This window comes from Aquarana catesbeiana, linkage group LG04 (assembly GCF_042186555.1).
Source record: "Aquarana catesbeiana isolate 2022-GZ linkage group LG04, ASM4218655v1, whole genome shotgun sequence".
Lineage (NCBI taxonomy): Eukaryota > Metazoa > Chordata > Amphibia > Anura > Ranidae > Aquarana > Aquarana catesbeiana.
Window position 1 is genome coordinate 471,245,083 of NC_133327.1, and position 19,830 is coordinate 471,264,912.

Genomic DNA, 19,830 nt, shown 5'->3' on the forward strand with positions numbered 1-19,830 from the left:
TCAGTTCATCTGTTAGTGCACCAAAATCAATTTTTTTAGCCAGCAGTCTCAATGTGGCTGCATAGCATTGTATAAAATAAAATTTAAAGCGCCCCCGTCCCTGCATGCTCGCGCAACAAATAAAACGCAAACATAATTCGTGCCCGCAAATGTAAATGGTGTTCAAATCACACATGTGAGGTATCACCTCGATCGTCAGAGAGAGAGAGCAATAATTGTAGCAAAAGACCTCCTCTGTAACTCTAACCTGGTAACCGTTATTTTTTTTTAAATCGTTGCCTATGGAGATTTTTAGGTACTGTAGTTTGTTGCCACTCCACGAGTGTGTGCAATTTCAAAGCATGACATATTGGGTATCTATTTACTCGGCGTAACATCATCTTTTACATTATACAAAAAAATTGGGCTAACTTTACTGTTTAGTTTTTTTTAAATTCATAAAAGTGTCTTTTTTTCCAAAAATTGCGTTTGAAAGACTACTGTGCAAATACTGTGTGACATAAAATATTGCAATGATTGCCATTTTATTCTCTACGTTCTCTGCTAAAATATATATATATATATATATATATATATATATATATATAATGTTTGGGGGCTCTAAGTAATTTTCTAGCAAAAATACAGATTTTAACTTGTAAACAACAAATGTTCATGCTTAGGCATGAAAGAGTTAAAATAGAAATGAAAAGCAAGATTGTGTACAGATATAAAAAAAAACACTAAACATTTTTTTCTTTATTTATAAGTGATCACATAAGCTCTGTTCTCAGCTACATAAGGAACTTGGAGAGGTGGAGATGGAGAAGCAGTATTTCACTGATCTCCCCAGTGACTGACTGTGCAGGGTGTCTTGGTCCATGTTGGGACCGATGACAGAATACAGGGAAGGTGAAGGCTCATTAAGAATCAATTTAAAGAACCTAACTGCAAGTTGAAGGGATTGGCCTCATAGGTAATATTCTCTGAAATATTGCCTGTGCCATGGACAACACAGGGAAGACAGTGGGAGGTTAGAAAACTGAATGCGTGGATAAACATCTGATGTAATAGGGAAAGATTTGGGTTGCTAGAGCGCTGGGCTGACTTTTCATTGTGGTACAACCTATATGCTAAAAATGGTTTGCACCTAAGTGGAATTCCCTTTAAATGTCTGAAGGGGCTTATTGGATTTCGGGGTCCTGTACATAGCTAGACTGCCAAAAATTCTCTCACATGTGGGATACCACATGCCAAAATGTATTCTGCTACTTCTCCTGAGTATAGGTATACCTATACTCAGGAGAAGTAGCAGAATGTATTTTGGGGTGTAATTCCACATATACCCATGGCATGTGTCAGCAATATATGATTAAAGTGACAAATTTGTGTAAAAAAAAAACTAAAAAAGAGAAAATGATATTTTCCAGAAAGTTGTGGCAAAAAATAAAATCTTCCATGGACTCAACATGCCTCTAAGCAAATAGCTTGGGCTATCTACTTTCAGAAAGGAGTCATTTGGGGGTGTTTGAACTGTCCTGGCATTTTATGCCCAACATTAGAAACTTATGCCACAAATCACCCACTTTTCTAACCACTTGAAGACCAAGCCTTTTCTGACACTTTTTGTTTACATGAAAAAAATATTTTTTTTTGCTAGAAAATTACTTTGAAACTTTTATATTTTTCTAAAGCAGAGGCCCTAGAGATTAAAATGGTGGGTGTTGCAATTTTTTGTTACACAGTAACGCAGCATTTTTTCAAATGCAAATTTTATGAAAAAAATACTTATTTGAATGCACAAAAACACAATAGATTGCCAAATTGTTAGGTAAAATATAAAAGATGATCTTACGTCGAGTAAATAAATACCAAACATGACATGCTTTAAAGTTGCGCACGCCCGTGCAATGGTGACAAACTACGTACATTTATAATATCCATAGGCAACGCTTTAAAAGCCTTTATAGGTTACCACTTTAGATTTACACAGGAGGTCTAGTCCTAGAATTACTGCCCTTGATCTGACATTGGTGGTGATACCTCACATCCATAGTACACTGTTTACATACAGACACAAGACCAATGCTTATGTCCACCTTTGCGCACGAGCACTGTCCCTATTCTCACAGGGAAGGTAAATATCCCCTGTGATAGCAATAGGCAGTGACAGGTACTTTTTTCTGAGAAATATGGGGTCTATTAGACTCTAGATCTCTCCTCTACCTTCAAAACATCTGATCACACCAAGATCAGTGATCCCAATTTAAAAATGGCGTTGTGATATATCCGGCGAAACCAAAGTGATGAAATTCTCATAGCTTCACGTTTCTTAGACCATAGAGATCATGGGAGCCATTCCGGTCATCTAATTAGCTCTACGGTCAGCTGGCAGAACTGCCGGCTACATTCTGGGGTTCCCCAGTGGGACAAGAGAGGCAGAGAAAACTGCGGGAGGGGGTAATCCCTTCCCACTGCTTGTAAAAGCAAGCTAGCAGGTAATCAGCTGCTAGGATTGCTTTTACATGAAAGCTGACCGCCAGCTGAAAAAACAATGCCAACATGATGCCTGCACCTGCAGGCATCATTACGTTATAAACACTCAAAGTCCAGCAAAGTACCAGTTACTGGTCCTTGTTAGGCATATATATAATGTTCTTTCTTTTTTCGTGCAGCTGTCAGGAAATGCCCTGTGGAAGAAACAATGCTGCTGGCCGAGCTGGTGCAGGTCTGTGTGCGCTGGTGCACGTCTGTGTTCGCCAGTGCGCACGAATCTCGGCGCCAAATGGCCTATTAAAACAGGATGTGCAGACAGGGCCAGTGCTGTCTGATCTGCAGCTTCCCGTGACCCCTGCTACTTGTAAATCTGCTTCTGTGATCGATTCCTGTGTTATCCAGCTTGCCTTGGACTTTCCCTGCTTTCTGCCTGCACCTGACCCCGGCTCATCTTTGACCTTGATTCTGCCTGCTTCTTTAAGTACTAAGCTGCCCGCCAGTTACCGGCCTGGCCTGTGACCTGCCTTTTCTACTGCACCTGCTCCAGTATCTCCTGCCTGTGTAAAGACCTAGCCTGCCTGCACCTGCCTACGATCCATATCCATCTTATAAATAAATAAGGAACCGCGCTACGTGCATAAATGTGAAGATGTGAAAAATAAATGAATCGTAAGTGACAAAGATTGAGTAAAATCCTGCTGCTAAACACTATAACCTCGATATAAGGCAAAGATCAAATATACAGCAATCAGTGTAGCGCTGGACATAAGAGTGTAACTGGTGATTAGAAATTGGTGCACAATCTCTGATAATGCTAGGGTGTAATGCCGAATAAACAATGTAAATACACCAAAAATAATCATCTAAAGCTTATATCTATACAATACATAGTGATATTCCTTTTAAATATGGGACCATGCCAGAAATAGGTATGTGTGAAAAGAATAATAAAAGTGAAAAATAAAATAAAAAGTTCAAAAAAGTGTCCCAAATAACAATGTGTAAAATCCAAAAGAGATCCGGAGGAAGATATATTGCAGGATTCGGGAATATTCGATCCACCTCCCGTGCAGCCCACCACCAAATGGTAAAGATGAAGGCTTACCAGAAAGCCTGCGACCGCCCTTACTCAGGGGGGTCAGAACAAGCTTAGTTGTGGAAATGTCCAGGGATGATGGAGCCTCCGAGTCCTCTCTCACTACATCGGGCAGGCAGCCCACAGCAACGGGAACCCCGAAGAAGAAGTTCACAAGAATTCCCTCAATGTTTCTTCTCGGAAAAGGTCAGATATAAATGAGCAAAGATATGAACATGACTGGATGTCCAGACCGACAGGTAATGGCTCAGTAGTGCAAACCACATGGGTCTCAGCCCAACCCAGAATCCAGAAGAAGATCAATGAATCTAGCATGGGTTGACTGCATGGACTCCATGCAGTCAACCCATGCTAGATTCATTGATCTTCTTCTGGATTCTGGGTTGGGCTGAGACCCATGTGGTTTGCACTACTGAGCCATTACCTGTCGGTCTGGACATCCAGTCATGTTCATATCTTTGCTCATTTATATCTGACCTTTTCCGAGAAGAAACATTGAGGGAATTCTTGTGAACTTCTTCTTCGGGGTTCCCGTTGCTGTGGGCTGCCTGCCCGATGTAGTGAGAGAGGACTCGGAGGCTCCATCATCCCTGGACATTTCCACAACTAAGCTTGTTCTGACCCCCCTGAGTAAGGGCGGTCGCAGGCTTTCTGGTAAGCCTTCATCTTTACCATTTGGTGGTGGGCTGCACGGGAGGTGGATCGAATATTCCCGAATCCTGCAATATATCTTCCTCCGGATCTCTTTTGGATTTTACACATTGTTATTTGGGACACTTTTTTGAACTTTTTATTTTATTTTTCACTTTTATTATTCTTTTCACACATACCTATTTCTGGCATGGTCCCATATTTAAAAGGAATATCACTATGTATTGTATAGATATAAGCTTTAGATGATTATTTTTGGTGTATTTACATTGTTTATTCGGCATTACACCCTAGCATTATCAGAGATTGTGCACCAATTTCTAATCACCAGTTACACTCTTATGTCCAGCGCTACACTGATTGCTGTATATATCCATCTTGGCTGATACAATGTCTGCCAGTCTCAGCATCCCGGTGTGTGGTGCCTGGAAATCGGTTGACCCAGTTTCCAGCCTGTCTGCTGTCCTGGGTTTGCTGAAGCCGTTGCCCATTCCAGAGAGGCCTTGGAGAATGATCTCAATGGATTTCATTGTGGAACTCCCCCAGCAGAGGGCTTTACTACCATATTCGTGGTGGTAGATAGACTGTCAAAAATGGCAAATCTTCTGCCAATGAAAGGGACACCCTTGGCTGTTGAAACAGCACAAATTATCATTAAAGAAATAGTAAGGCTCCATGGAGTTCCAGCCATGTCATGTCCGATCGGGAGTACAGTTCACTTCCAGGTTCTGGAAAGCCTTATGCGGATCTCTGGAGATTGAACTGTCCTTTTCCTCCACATACCATCTCCAGAGGAACAGGCAAACGGAGAGAACGAACCAGATCCTGGAACAATACCTGTGCTGCTTCTCATCCTTCTCTCAAGACGACTGGGTCTCCCTGCTTCCTATAGCCAAGTTGGCTTATAACAACTCTTCCCATTCTGCCATCAAACAAACTCCATTCTTTTGCCAATTACGGCATCCATCCATCCTTTCTGCCCAGCACCATACCAGAATGCTCAGTTCCTGCTGTCTCAAACAATGGACTTCTTCCGTAAAAACAACAAACTGTTACAAGAGACCATGACCAAGACGCAGGAATACAAAAATAATCTTCGATAACAAGAAACGAGGAGAACTAACCTTGGAACCGGGCAACCAGGTATGGCTATCCACGGTAAATCTAAAACTGGCTTGCCCCTCAAGGAAATTGGGCCCTAAATTCATGGGACCCTTTCCTGTAAAAAGGAGAATCAACAATGTAGCCTACAAGCTGGAATTACCTGACTCATTTAAAGTCCACCCTGTCTTTCATGTGACCTTGTTGAAACCTGCTATTTCTGATCCTTTCCCTGAGCAAAGTACTAGTCCACCGGAGCCCGTAATAATCCACAGTGAGGAGGAATTTGAGGTTGAAACAATTCTGGACTGAAGAAAAAGGTATAATCAGATTCAACATTTGATTAAATGGAAGGGTTATGGGCCAGAAGATAACTCTTGGGAGCCTGAAGGCAATATCCATGCCAAGAAATTGATGCAATCTTTTAAGAAATTCCATGCTGAGAAGGTTGCCCTGTTGGGCACCTGGAGGCTGCCCTTAAGGAGGGGGCAATGTCAGGAAATGCCCTGTGGAAGAAACAATGCTTCTGGCCAAGCTGGGGCGCGTCTGTGTACGCTGGTGCACGCGCGTGATTCTCGGCGCCAAACGACCTATTTAAACAGGATGTGCAGACAGGACCAGTGCTGATCTGCAGCTTCCCGTGACCCCTGCTCCTTGTAAATCTGCTTCTGTGATCGATTCCTGGGTTACCCGGCATGCCTTGGACTTTCCCTGCCTTCTGCCTGCACCTGACCCCGGCTCGTCTTTGGCCTTGATTCTACCTGCTCTTTAAGTACTAGGCTGCCCGCCAGTTACCAACTGCCTTATCTAAAGCACCTGCTCCGGTATCTTCTGCCTGTGTAAAGACCCAGCCTGCCTGCACATGCCTGTGATCCATATCTCTCTGTGCTGTCTGTGCTGTCTGCCAGTCCCAGCATCCCAGTGTGTGGTGTCCGGATATTGGTTGATCCAGTTTCCAGCCTGTCCACTGTCCTGACCTTTCACCTTGCTGGTACTCACCCCTGCAGCTTCAGGAACCCCGGAGTGGCACCTCTGACAGCTGACCCACCAGACACTCATATCATTTTGCACTCCTGAGCCGCCTGTCTGCTCTATCAGGGGCCACAAGTCAGATACGTAAGGGAGGCCTTCTGCATTATCGGCTCATCCATCAGGCACATGAGAACGTGACAGCAGCCTGTGGGCTGAACAAAAAAAGAGAACTTAGCAGATTTCTCCATTCACATTGATTGATATGGATGAAATTTCTGCCAGAAAAAGTGTGTGGTATGCCCACCATTAGAATATACTGCCCTGCACCTACCCACTTCTAATGATGGGCATACACGCAATGTTCTCTTTTTTTTTGTTCAGCCCGTGGAAGAAAAGTGAAAAAAATATACAGTAGTGCTCATAAGTTTACATACCCTGGTAGAATTTATGATTTCTTGGCCATTTTTCAGAGAATATGAATGATAACACAAAAACATTTCTTTCACTCATGGTTAGTCTTTGGCTGAAGCCATTATTAATTGACTGTGTTTACTCTTTTTAAATCATAATCACACCAGAAACTACCCAAATGACCCTGATCAAAAGTTTACATACCCTGGTGATTTTGGCCTGATAAAATGCACACAAGTTGACACAAACAGGTTTGAATTGCTATTAAAGGTGATCTGTTTGCTTGTAATTAGTGTGTGTGTATAAAAGGTCAATGAGTTTCTGGACTTCTGACAGACCCTTGCATCCTTCATCCAGTGCTGCATTGATGTTTCTGGATTCTGAGTCATGGGGAATGCAAACGAATTGTCAAAGGATCTGCAGGAAAAGGTAGTTGAACTGTATAAAACAGGAAAGGTATATAAAAAGATATCTAAGCAATTGAGAATGCCAATCAGCAGTTTTAAAACTCTAATCAAGAAGTGGAAAATGAGGGGTTCTGTTGAAACCAAACCACGGTCAGTTAGACCAACTAAAATTTTTGCCACAACTACCAGGAAAATTGTTCAGGATGCAAAGAAAAACCCACAAATAACTTCAGGTGAAATACAGGACTCTCTGAAAACATGTGGTGTGGCTGTTTCAAGATACACAATAAGCAGGCACTTGAATAAAGATGGGCTGCATGGTCGAGTCGCCAGAAGAAAGCCATTACTACACAAATGCCACAAAGTATCCCACTTACAATATGATAAACAGCACAGAGACAAGCCTCAAACCTTCTGGCAGAAAGTCCTTTGGAGCGATGAGACAAAAATTGAGCTTTTTGGCCACAACCATAAACACTACATTTGGAGAGGAGTCAACAAGGTCTATGATGAAAGGTACACCAATCCTACTGTGAAACACGGAGGTGGATCGCTGATGTTTTGGGGATGTGTGAGCTACAAAGGCATAGGAAATTTGGTCAAAATTGATTGCAAGATGTATGCAGTATGTTAGAAAAAAATACTGGAGGAACATTTGCATTCATCAGCCAGGAAGCTGCGCATGGGATGTACTTGGACATTCCAACATGACAATGATCCAAAACGCAAGGCCAAGTCGACCTGTCATTGACTACAGGAGAATAAAGTGAAGGTTCTGGAGTGGTCATCTTAGTCTCCTGACCTCAATATCATTGAGCCACTCTAGGGAGATCTTAAACATGCAGTTCATGCAAGACAGCCCAAGAATTTACAGGAACTGGAGGATTTTTGCCAAGAGGAATGGGCAGCTTTACCATCTGAGAAGATAAAGAGCCTCATCCACAAATATCAGAAAAGATTTCAAGCTGTCATTGATGTTAAAGGGGGCAATACACGGTATTAAGAACTGGGGTGTGTAAACTTTTGCTCAGGATCATTTGGGTAGCTTCTGTTGCCATTATGATTTAAAAAGATTAAAACAGTGGATTGATAATAAATGGCTTCAGCCAAACACTAACCATGAGTGAAAGAAAAGTTTTTGTGTTATCATTCATATTCTCTGAAAAATGGCCAAGAAATCCTAAATTCTGCCAGGGTATGTAAACTTATGAGCACAACTGTATGTCAAAGCATAGGGGCAATCCGCCCACCCCAGGCCCCCATGCTTGGGCATATACATTCTTTTTTTTAACTGCGGATGAAAACTCTCCTCCTACAGCGCTTCAATCACTGACATATATATTTTGAAAGCACACCCTGCTGCTGTCAGAATAAAACAGATCAGTGCTGCTGTTGAATAGCGTTCCTGCAAACAAACAATGGTTAACAAAAAAAACACAGTAACAATAAAACATTAACTCAATAAAACAACAACTTTTTTTTTTTTATTGCAATATGTGCCAAAAAAAAGTTAAATATATATGCCGAAGTATAGGAGCGATCTGCCCACTGTCCACTCCAGGCTCCTATGCTTGGGCAGATACATTTTTTTAACTGTGAATGAGAAAAATCCTCCTACAGCGTTGTAATCACTGACGTATGTATTCTGAAAGCACACTCTGCCACTCTGTTGCTGTCAGAATAAACAGATCAGTGCTGCAACTGAATGGCATTCCTGCAAAGCAAGCAACCATTACCAATAAAACACAGTAGCAACAGAACATTAACACAATAAAACAACTATTTTTGGCTTTTTTTTTACTTTTTTGTAACTTTCCTGTAACTGTAAAAAAACTGTACACTTTCCAGGCTAGGGTCTCTCAAAATGTGACAGTCAGTTTCCTGACTATCTAACATCTTTCGAGACCCTGTGTGACTGTGTACCTAGACTGTACCATGCTGTACCCTATACTAATACTCCACTAGTGTGTGGTAGTGATGGAAGCAGTTCTTGAGGCAGAGACCAGGTTGTCCAGGACAGGAGGGACAGTAAAAGCAGATGTCACTCCTAATTCCACATCTACTGCAGACACATCTTTTTTGGGGTGACTTTTGGGTTGGGGTACCAGGGAGGACATCCGAAAAATGCCTCTAATGCAGCTGGCTAACTGCATCTGGATTGGGAGTTTGGGCCACAGCACCTTCTGGATACAAAAGGGCCGTGATGATCTCTTCCTGAAATTTTAGGAAGGATCCACTTCGTCCTGATGATTTGAAAAGTACAAAAGTATTGTACAGAGCCAATTGAAATAAATATACAGAAACTTTCTTATACAGCTTCATCATCTGATTGTTGAAGTCCATTCCTCCCATGTTAAGGTTATACTCGTGGACACAGAGGGGCTTCTCAACAACACCAGACGCCATTGTAATTTGGACTGTCATAGCTGCATGAATGGAAGACAGGACGAAAACATCCTCTTTGTCTTTCCACTGCACTGCGAGCAATTCATTTGTTTGCAGGCTTTCCCCCCTTTCTAAGCCTGGTATTTATAAGTGAAAAATACAATAACTACCCTGAAACTGACTGGAGTAATGGCACTGCTGAAACAAGGCAAAAATGTACAAGACAGTTTTATGATACAGTTCATAGAGGCCCCAACTAGAAATTAAGCTCTGTTGGACCTGGTAATCTCAAACCATGCAGAGCTTATTACTAATTTTTTATATAAAAACATCTAGGTAGCAGTGACCATCACATTATTTAACCACTTGACCACTGGGCACTTAAACCCCCTTCCTAACCAGACCAATTGTCAGCTTTCGATGCTCTCATATTTTGAATGACAATTACTCAGTTATGCAACACTGTACCTATATGAAATTTTTGTCCTTTTTTCACACAAATAGAGCTTTCTTTTGGTGGTATTCAATCAGTATGGATGGGTGAGCATGGATGGATGGATAAGTATGCTGAGTATGGATGGCTGAGCATGGATGGATGAGTATGCTCAGTATGGATGGGTGAGCGTGGATGGATGGATGAGTATGCTGAGTATGGATGAGTATGCTCAGCATGGATGGCTGGGTATGGATGGATGGCTGGATGAGGCTGCAATGGGCACATATCAGCGCTGTGGGCACTACGCATCCACCCCACAGCGCTGCTGCCACCAATCTCTCCCCTCTCCCCTCACACTGGAGATAAGGAGAAGGCGAGAGGCAGACCTAGGTTATTAAAACAGTGCCACATCCAATAATCAAGATACATACAAGAGTGGACTTTTAAGGCACTTAGTAATGTCTTATGTAAAAATGTACCAAAATATACAAAAATAAAAAAGTAAACAAATTTTATTTATGAATGAACAAAGTTTAAAAGATTATAACAAAACATTGATATATCTGAGCAATTCATTTCTATCACCATACAAGGTAGATACATGAAAAGAACTCTCCTCACACCCAACGCATTTCGGGATATAGTATAGTCTTTCTTCAGGGGTGCATAAAAAAGGAGGGATTCATCTAAGATGTAATTGAAATATATAGTCAGTGGATTACCATAAAATGTGAAGGCACAAAAATACATGCTTAGGGTGTTGAGATCAAACACTTACATAGTATTAAATGATGAAACCGTTGTTACAATGCTTTGTTAAATCACATTAAAAGCTTGCAGTCAAAGTAGCACCGTATATTAATGCTGGTGAGATTGCTGTCTTAAGACAAGATGGGCATCAGAAAGGTTTGTGAATATAAGCTGAATAATGTTGTCCTCAAAAGGAAGAGGTTCCCCCCGCGCTCCGCGGCAACATGTTGGCCAGAGTAATATACTGGGGCAAATGGAGTCCCCTGGGAGTAAGAAAGGAGTATACCAAGAATATAAATCCAGGTTGAAACTACTGGATATATAAGGAAATTAAGTATTTAAACAAATAAGCAAATGTATATATACCTGTTGATAGTGGTAAATTAGTAAGATTGATGATCTGGCAGGAGAAGAGGGTGAATCTGGTAACTGAAAATAAAAATATAATAATGCTATAAATGATCTATTTGAATAAAGTTCAAGACGTAATCTCCAGTGCCTGGAAATGTGTTCAGGCATTGGGATGGCCAGCAGAGTATTGATATAGATATTATTATTGGCTATATTGTAGGGTTGCAGATACCAAAGAAAAATGCTTGGAAACTCAACCAGCCAATATAGGTCAGAGAGTGGTGTATTGGGGACAAATAGATATCGGAGCCTATGTGTATGAAATATATGGTCATTCTCTAATGCAATATAAGAGTGTCTTATAAAACAGCATTTAATCTTGTATAGACCGAACAATTTTAGGTTTGTCTTCAATCAGAGACTTAAACAAAGAACTAGCCAGAAATTGCATGAGTTAATACTAGAATATAGATTGACAAGGAAGGGGGGTATATTGAAACAATGATTACCTTAACAGAGAAGGGTTGAAAAGACCAGCCACACGTCCCAGCATCCAGCTATCAAGTGCCTGTTCTGGGAGTGAGCTGGTCTTAGTTTATAAGGACAGGAAACCCCAGTCAGCTGGCGCAATGAATTGCACACAGCTGATGCTGGGGATGGTTGCCAAGTAGACCTTCGGCTGCCCCCTGGGCTGAGTGTGCGCGGCCCCTACCGCGCATGCGCGGACGTCAGCACGTTGGAGCAGCGTCACGCACACCCAGCCCACCGACACGATAAGCCTCACCGGCGGACTGCGCATGTCTGCCGGAGTGGCAAGATGGAGGCTGTGGGCGGTGATGTTAGACATCCAACAGCCTCCAAAAACGCTCTGGGCGGCTTTGTGTGGCGGGCAATCACACCAGTCGGCTGCAGAACGGGGAGAGCTAAGGGGAAACAAACAAAGCCCCTAAAAGGTCAAATGAGAGATATTTTAACATAGGCGGGATGGAAAAAATTCATCCACATTAAAATAGAGGAGTAAATTAGCTGTCTGATGCCCAACTAGATATTAAAAAATCAGCAAAACCAGTTTACATTATGGAACAATAAATAATGCAAAAACAAAAGATAACACATATTGTAGACATGAAGTAATACTGAACAAAGTAAAATAACATACAGAACAGTAATCATAAAATATTGACAATAGAGCAGAGACAATCACATCGCTTTCTCCCTATTCATATCCATAGCCATGTATCTCTATCCATATCTCTGTATCCTTATTACAGTTGGCATTTATTAATCAGGTAAATACATGTGTCCACACATGCATGGGCACATGTATTTACCTGATTAATAAATGATTGTCTCTGCTCTATTGCTCTTGTCAAGTGATTGTCTCTGCTCTATTGTCAATATTTTATGATTACTGTATATCATTTTACTTTGTTCAGTATTACTTCATGTCTACAAAATGTGTTATCTTTTGTTTTTGCATTATTTATTGTTGCATAATGTAAACTGGTTTTGCTGATCTTTCTTTAATATCTAGTTGGGCATCAGACAGCTAATTTACTACTCTATTTTAATGTGGATGGATTTTTTCCCTCCCGCCTATGTTAAAATATCTCTCATTTGTCCTTTTAGGGGCTTTGTTTGTTTCCCCTTAGCTCTCCCCGTTCTGCAGCCGACTGGTGTGATTGCCCGCCACACAAAGCCGCCCAGAGCGTTTTTGGAGGCTGTTGGATGTCTAACATCACCGCCCACAGCCTCCATCTTGCCACTCCGGCGGACATGCGCAGTCCGCCGGTGAGGCATATCGTGTCGGTGGGCTGGGTGTGCGTGACGCTGCTCCACTGTGCTGACGTCCGCGCATGCGCAGTAGGGGCCGCGCCGCGCACACTCAGCTCAGGGGGCAGCCGAAGGTCTCCTTGGCAACCATCCCCAGCATCAGCTGTGTGCAATTCATTGCGCCAGCTGACTGGGGTTTCCTGTCCTTATAAACTGAGACCAGCCCACTTCCAGATCAGGCACTTGATAGCTGGATGCTGGGACGTGTGGCTGGTCTTTTCAACCCTTCTCTGTTAAGGTAATCATTGTTTCAATATACCCCCCCTCCCTTGTCAATCTATATTCTAGTATTAACTCATGCAATTACTGGCTAGTTCTTTGTTTGAGTCTCTGATTGAAGACAAATCTAAAATTGTTCAGTCTATACAAGATTAAATACTGTTTTATAAGACACTCTTACATTGCATTAGAGAATGACCATATATTTTATACACATTGGCTCCGATATCTATTTGTCCCCAATACACCACTCTCTGATCTATATTGGCTGGTTGAGTTTCCAAGCATTTTTCTTTGGTATCTGCAACCCTACAATATAGCCAATAATAATATCTATATCAATACTCTGCTGGCAATCCCAATGCCTGAACACATTTCCAGGCACTGGAGATTACGTCTTGAACTTTATTCAAATAGATCATTTGTAGCATTGTTATATTTTTATTTTCAGTTACCAGATTCACCCCCTTCTCCTGCCAGATCATCAATCTTACTAATTTACCACTATCAACACATATATATACATTTTCTGATTTGTTTAAATACTTAATTTCCTTATATATCCAGTAGTTTCAACCTGTATTTATATTCTTGGTATACTCCTTTCTTACTCCCAGGGACTCCATTTGCCCCAGTATATTACTCTGGCCTCCATGTTGCTGCAGAGCACGGGGGGAACCTCTTCCTTTTGAGGACAACATTATACAGCTTATATTTACAGAACTTTCTGATGCCCATCTTGTCTTAAGACAGCAATCCCACCAGCATAAATACCCAGTGCTATTTTGACTGCAAGCTTTTAATGTGATTTAACAAAGCATTGTAACAACTGTTTCATCATTTAATACTATGTAAGTGTTTGATCTCAACACCCAAAGCATGTATTTTTGTGCCTTCACATTTTATGGTAATCCACTGACTATATATTTCAATTACATCTTAGATGAACCCCTCCTTTTTTCTGCACCCCTGAAGAAGGACTTAACTATATCCGAAACGCGTTGGGTGTGAGGAGAGTTCTTTTCATGTATCTACCTTGTATGGTGATAGAAACGAAGTGCTCAGATATATCAATGTTTTGTTATAATTTTTTAAACTCTGTTTAGTCATAAATAAAATTTGTTTACTATTATATTTTTGTATATTTTGGTACATTTTTACATAAGACATTACTAAGTGCCTTAAAAGTCCACCCAGGGGAACCCTTCTTGTATGTATCTCTCCTCTCGCACTGTACCAATAGATACGGGGAGGGGAGAATGGAACCGGACGTGACACCGGTCTGTTTACTAGTGATCGTTCCGACATTTGACTGCGTGATCACATGGTAAACAGCCGTTATCAGCGGCCGTTTACTGTGATCAGTGATGCAGGGGACCCGGCGGTCATGGATGTTGCCAGGTGCGCACCAGAGCGGGATTCTGGGAGGACGTCAATGTACGCCCTAACAGAATTATTCGACCGCGCTGCAGCCGTCATTCGGCTATAGTGTGGTCAGCAAGTGGTTAATTTAATGATAGCTGTAAACAACATACACATACTGGAAAGATAAAAACACTTAGCTTTAAGAAAGCACATTTTCCAAGGCTGTGGGCTGCTTCTCCAAGTCTTCGACTGGAAATTTTGGCATTGATGAACATAGAACAGAAAAGAGAAATATGTTGAAAAGGTTAAAAATAAAACCTATGTGGCTCACAGCCAAAGGTAAAAAAGCTATAAATAATTAGAAAAGAGCTTTTAAAAAATATATAAAAAATTAAACACTATCATCATTTAAACGTTGCAAAAAATATAGCAGAATATGTAAAGGAAATCAAGGCCGCAAAAATTCAAAATGAACAACAGATTGCAAAGAAGAGTAAGACAAACCCCAGCAATTCTTCAAATATACTGAATTAATAGTAAAAAGCTCAGGTTTGAGCATGTAGGCCCTTTATACAATAATCTGGAGTGCATGACTGGGGATAAAGAGAAGGCAAATTTAATAAATACCTTCTTCAGCTCTGTGTATACAAAGGAGCAGGGCTTTTTTTCTGGCAGAACGCTGTTCCGCTACCTCTGCCAGGCATGTTTAGTTTAGTAAGATGGTGAAGCATGGGGGCTGCTACATGAGGGGGCGGCCGTAAAATGAGGGCAGCTGCATAAGCCAGTTCTGATTGCAGCCTGCCTGACACAGTGGAGGGTGGAGTGATATCATCCGCACTCCGCCTCTCCCTGCAGACTGGATGCTCCTTTCGGTGACAGCTGCTCTTGGGGCACTGTGCACGACACGTGCCTGACTGCAGAGAAGCTATGCAGCCTTTGTTGGTAAATTATCCATGCAGGATGGGGCTTTGTTAATGCTGCTTGAATGTGGGTCTGTGAGGGTCTCTTAACTGAGATGGGGCTGTCTCTGAGCTGGATATGGGGCTGTCTCTGAACTGGAGATGGGGCTGTCTCTGAAGCTGGGATAGGGCTGTCTCTGGGCTGGAGATGGGGCTGTCTCTGAGCTGGGATGGGGCTGTCTCTGAGCTGGGATAGGGCTGTCTCTGAACTGAATATGGGGCTCTCTCTGAGCTGAATATGGGGCTCTCCCTGAGCTGAATATGGGGCTCTCTCTGAGCCGAATATGGGGCTGTCTCTGAGCTGAATATGGGGCTGTCTCTGGGCTGGATATGCAGCTGTCTCTGAGCTGGATATGGAGCTGTCTCTGATCTGGATATGGGGCTGTCTCTTTGAGGGATATGGGCTGGTTAAAATATCTGGAAGTGCCTCTGAGCTTACTTTGGTAAGTGCTGAATATTTCTAATGTTTTTTGCATTTTACTACATTGCTTTTTATTAACAAATTACTTGTATAGCCCCTCAAATTATACCTGTTCTCTAAAGGGGCGGTGCTAGAAGGTGCGTAGGGGTGGAGACAAGGGGCAGTTCTAGGGGTGGGTAGGAGGCAGAGGCAGGTGTGGCCTAGAGGAGGGGGTGAGTTCCTGCACCTTTTCTCTGAGAAAAAAAGCCCTGCAAAGGAGCATGGGGGAGCTCAAGTCCATAGTGGAGATGATATTGACACTGCTCCAAATGATTCATAATGGCTCAAACTTGATATGATCCAGAAATCTTTAGACATTATAAAGGTGAATAAAACACCTGGGACAGATGGCATACACCAGGGGTAGGCAACCTTTTGAGCATGGTGTGCCAAATATTTTCAGAGAAATTGAGAGTATATAAAAAAAAAAGTCAACTTCACCACCCCAAACACCAAAAGGAATTTTAGAAAGTAAATGCTTTAAACTACTTGAAAAGCAGTGCTTGGTTCTTTATGATGTGATCTTTCTGCAATAAAATTTTTGGATGATATCTCATGATCCACGGTGTGCTAGCGAATATGTGCATTGATTCATTCACACAAAGAGCCATGGCTCGTCCCCACCACCTCTCTCTCCTTATTGGCTTACTGGCTCTGATTGACAGCAGCAGAGGTGAGGCTTCCGTGCACAAAACTGGAGAAAAATCAGGCTCAGGTAAGTGTTAGGGGGGCTGCTGCACATAGAATTTTACGCACTTGGAGGCTAAAAATATGCATGCATCATACATACTAGGGAGAGTATAACTGGGGGAATCAATGGTGGAGAAGAATCTGGGTGTTCTGGTATATCATAAGCTTAATAATAGCATGCTATGCCAATCTAAACTACGGTTTCCAAAGCAAAATCCTTTCTTGTAGGTATAGACTGCAGAGCGAGAGAGAGAGATCTTTTTGCCCCTGGTCTAAATTATTAGTAAGACTTCATCTACAGTAGATCTGTTTTATTGGGGAACTGAAGAAAGTGCAGAGCCAACCAAACTGATAAGAGGCATGGAGGACCCCAGCTATAAGGAAAGATTAGCTGAACTGAATGTATTGTCTATTGAGAAGTGGTGATTCAGGAGGGATATGATCAACATGTAAAAATTCATAAGTGGGCCATATAGGGAACTTGGTGTAGTTATTCACTTTAAGGCTAGGTTCACACCTAATATCGATGTGGCTTGAAGCAGGGCTCCATTTCAGGGACAAATCATGTCCCAATTTTTGCCAGAATTCGAACCTGAAACAGGGCCAAAGACACACAGGACCCCTGTGCAATTTGTTCTGCAGCTGCCACATGATGTGTGAACCGGCTCCATTAAGAGCCAGTCACAATCTCCTGTTATGCGAATTGGATGTGGAGAAAGCCGCATCCAATTCGCACTACTGTGAACCCAGCCTTAGGTCATCACAGAGGACAAGGGGGCACTTTTTATGTCTGGAGGAAAATAATTGTAACCTCCAAATATGGAAAGGCTTCTTCACAGTAAGAGCTTAAAAAAATAGAATAAACTCCCTCAAGAGCTTATTCTGGACAGCTTATTAGCGTTAAACTTGATAGACTTGTGTCTTTTTTCAACTAGATTAACTGAGTAACTATGTAGCACAAGTCTGATCATTGGAGGACAGGCAAGCTTTGCTCCCAGCACAGCCAGGAAACTGAACAAGGATGGATATGCTTCTATGCCTAATATGGTCAGTTTAAAATAGGAGAGCAGGGGAACTGGCAGGATCGTCAGGTATTTCACACAAAGGAAGACATGCAGAGAACCGGATACTTTTTCACACAGTACAACAAACACATATCAGGAGAATATGAAATGTGGTAACATATTCTTTAACTGTCCAGTCATTCTCCTGATAGCCACAAGTGAGTAACTTTTATGTTTTTGAATTACAGGACTTGGAAGTTAGTGCTGAAGAGCTGCAATATGTTCTGAATGCTGTTTTGCAAAGAAGTAAGTTCAGTGCATCAAACGGATATTTTGTGATATTAAATTAGAAATGATCTGTATCTGCAAAAACCTCATAAGGCTTTGATCTACTTACTTTGATTATAATGCCTGACTCCAAAAGGTTTCTTTTTTTTTTTTTTTGCATTTGTCATGAGCACGTGACACTTCCCTTAGCTCCTTCACCAAAAGATTATTCACCATTCCGGACACTTCAGTCTGATGCCAGGTACAAACTATCAGTCATTTTTTTTCGTTCAACGAAAAATAATTGATGAGCTGGAGATTAGTTTGCTGTACTAACTATCCAATGTTAGTACAGAGATCTCCCCACTGAGCTTTTGTGTTCTGAAAGGGAGACTGCCCCCCGCCAGAACACACTGGTCAGCACTCACAGCTATTGGCTGGGAGCACTGATTGGATGCCGATCGGCAGCTATTTTTCAGTCATGCCCCTTCGACAGGAGGCAGACGTTCACCCAGATTCTGTTGGACAGGCTTCGGTACACACAAATGCCTAATGTTGTCCAGTTTCTGTTGAACCCCTTGATATTTGACCTGTGTGTACAGGGTTTTAGAGAATCAAATCCCATGCTTTTGCCTGTGTGCTAATATTACCCTCAGAACAGTGCAGATGCTGTCAAGCAGAGGATCACTGTACTTCAACACTACCAGGATAGATCCATTCAAGCAGGACCTATCAAGCAAAGGGATTTTGCTCAAATCATTGGACGATTTGTGGGGTCCAGGACAGACAAGTCTTTATTTTACCGAAAATAGTGTTTTTCTGCAATCTGGATCCTCCGTGGAGTGAGTTTGCACTTTTACATGCCAAGTTATTAGTAATTTTAAAGAGATATTGGGGTTGATTTACTAAAACTGGAGAGTGGAAAATCTGGTTCAGCTCTGCATAGAAAACCAATCAGCTTTCAGTTGTTTTTGTCAAAGCTTAAAAGAGAAGTGTATGTTTTTTTTTTTAAATTTCCTATTCATACTTTCCTATGTGGATGCAGCATCAGACCGATACTGCATGTGTCCCCCGCCATCTCTGCACTGAGAACCGAGCCACCGAACATCGCCAATAGCTCAGTTTTCACAGATCCCTGAGAGGAGAGCTGCTGACTGTCAGTCAGTTTTTGTAAAGTAGACACCCCAAGGAATTTGCTGACAGGCATGTTGAGCACATATATATATATATATATATATATATATATACATTTTTTTCTATTTTTTTTTTCACAAGTGAAGGGCGTAAAATGGTAATTTCACTCCTCACTACCTATCACAGTTTCGGAGGCCATGATATGCCAAGATAACACCCCCCCCCCAAATGACCCAATTTTGGAAAATAGATGCTATTTGCTGAGAAGCATGTTGAGTCCGTGAAATATTTTATATTTTGCCACAAGTTTTGGGAAAATTACAAAAAATTTTCCTTTTTTTTCACAAAGTTGTCACTAAATGATATATTGCTCAAACATGCCATATGTGAAATTACATGCCAAAATACATTCTGCTGCTTCTCCTGAGTACAGGGATACTACATGGGTGAGACTTTTTGGGAGCTTAGTCGTGTACAGGACCCCAAAAACCAATCACCGCCTTCAGGCTTTCTAAGGGTGTAAAATGGTGATTTCACTCTTCACTACCTATCACCGTTACGGAGGCCATGATATGCCAAGATAGCACAATCCCCCCCTCCAAATGAGCCCATTTTGGAAAGTAGACACCCCAAGCTATTTGCTGAGAGGCATGTTGAGTATTTTGCAAATCTCGCTTTTTGTCACAAAGTTTTGAAAATGTAAAAAGAAAATACATTTTCCTTTTCTTTCTTCATTTTCAAAAACAAATGAGAGCTGCAAAATAATAACCATGCCTCTTAGAAAATACCTTGCGTTGTCTACTTTACAAAATGGGGTCATTTGGGGGGGGGTTGTGCTATCTTGACATTTCAGGGCCTCCAAAA

At 41.8% G+C, this 19,830-nt stretch overlaps 1 protein-coding gene across 3 annotated transcripts in view; it reads left to right on the top strand.

Moving 5' to 3' along the window:
* Positions 1–19,830, top strand: part of CAPN9 (calpain 9) — a 1,322,409-nt gene that overhangs the window by 933,057 nt on the left and 369,522 nt on the right. For all 3 annotated transcript variants that reach the window (XM_073627588.1, XM_073627590.1, XM_073627589.1), the window contains exon 14: positions 17,814–17,871. In XM_073627588.1, coding sequence (XP_073483689.1) covers positions 17,814–17,871 — 58 coding nt within the window. The remainder of the gene's footprint in view (positions 1–17,813; positions 17,872–19,830) is intronic.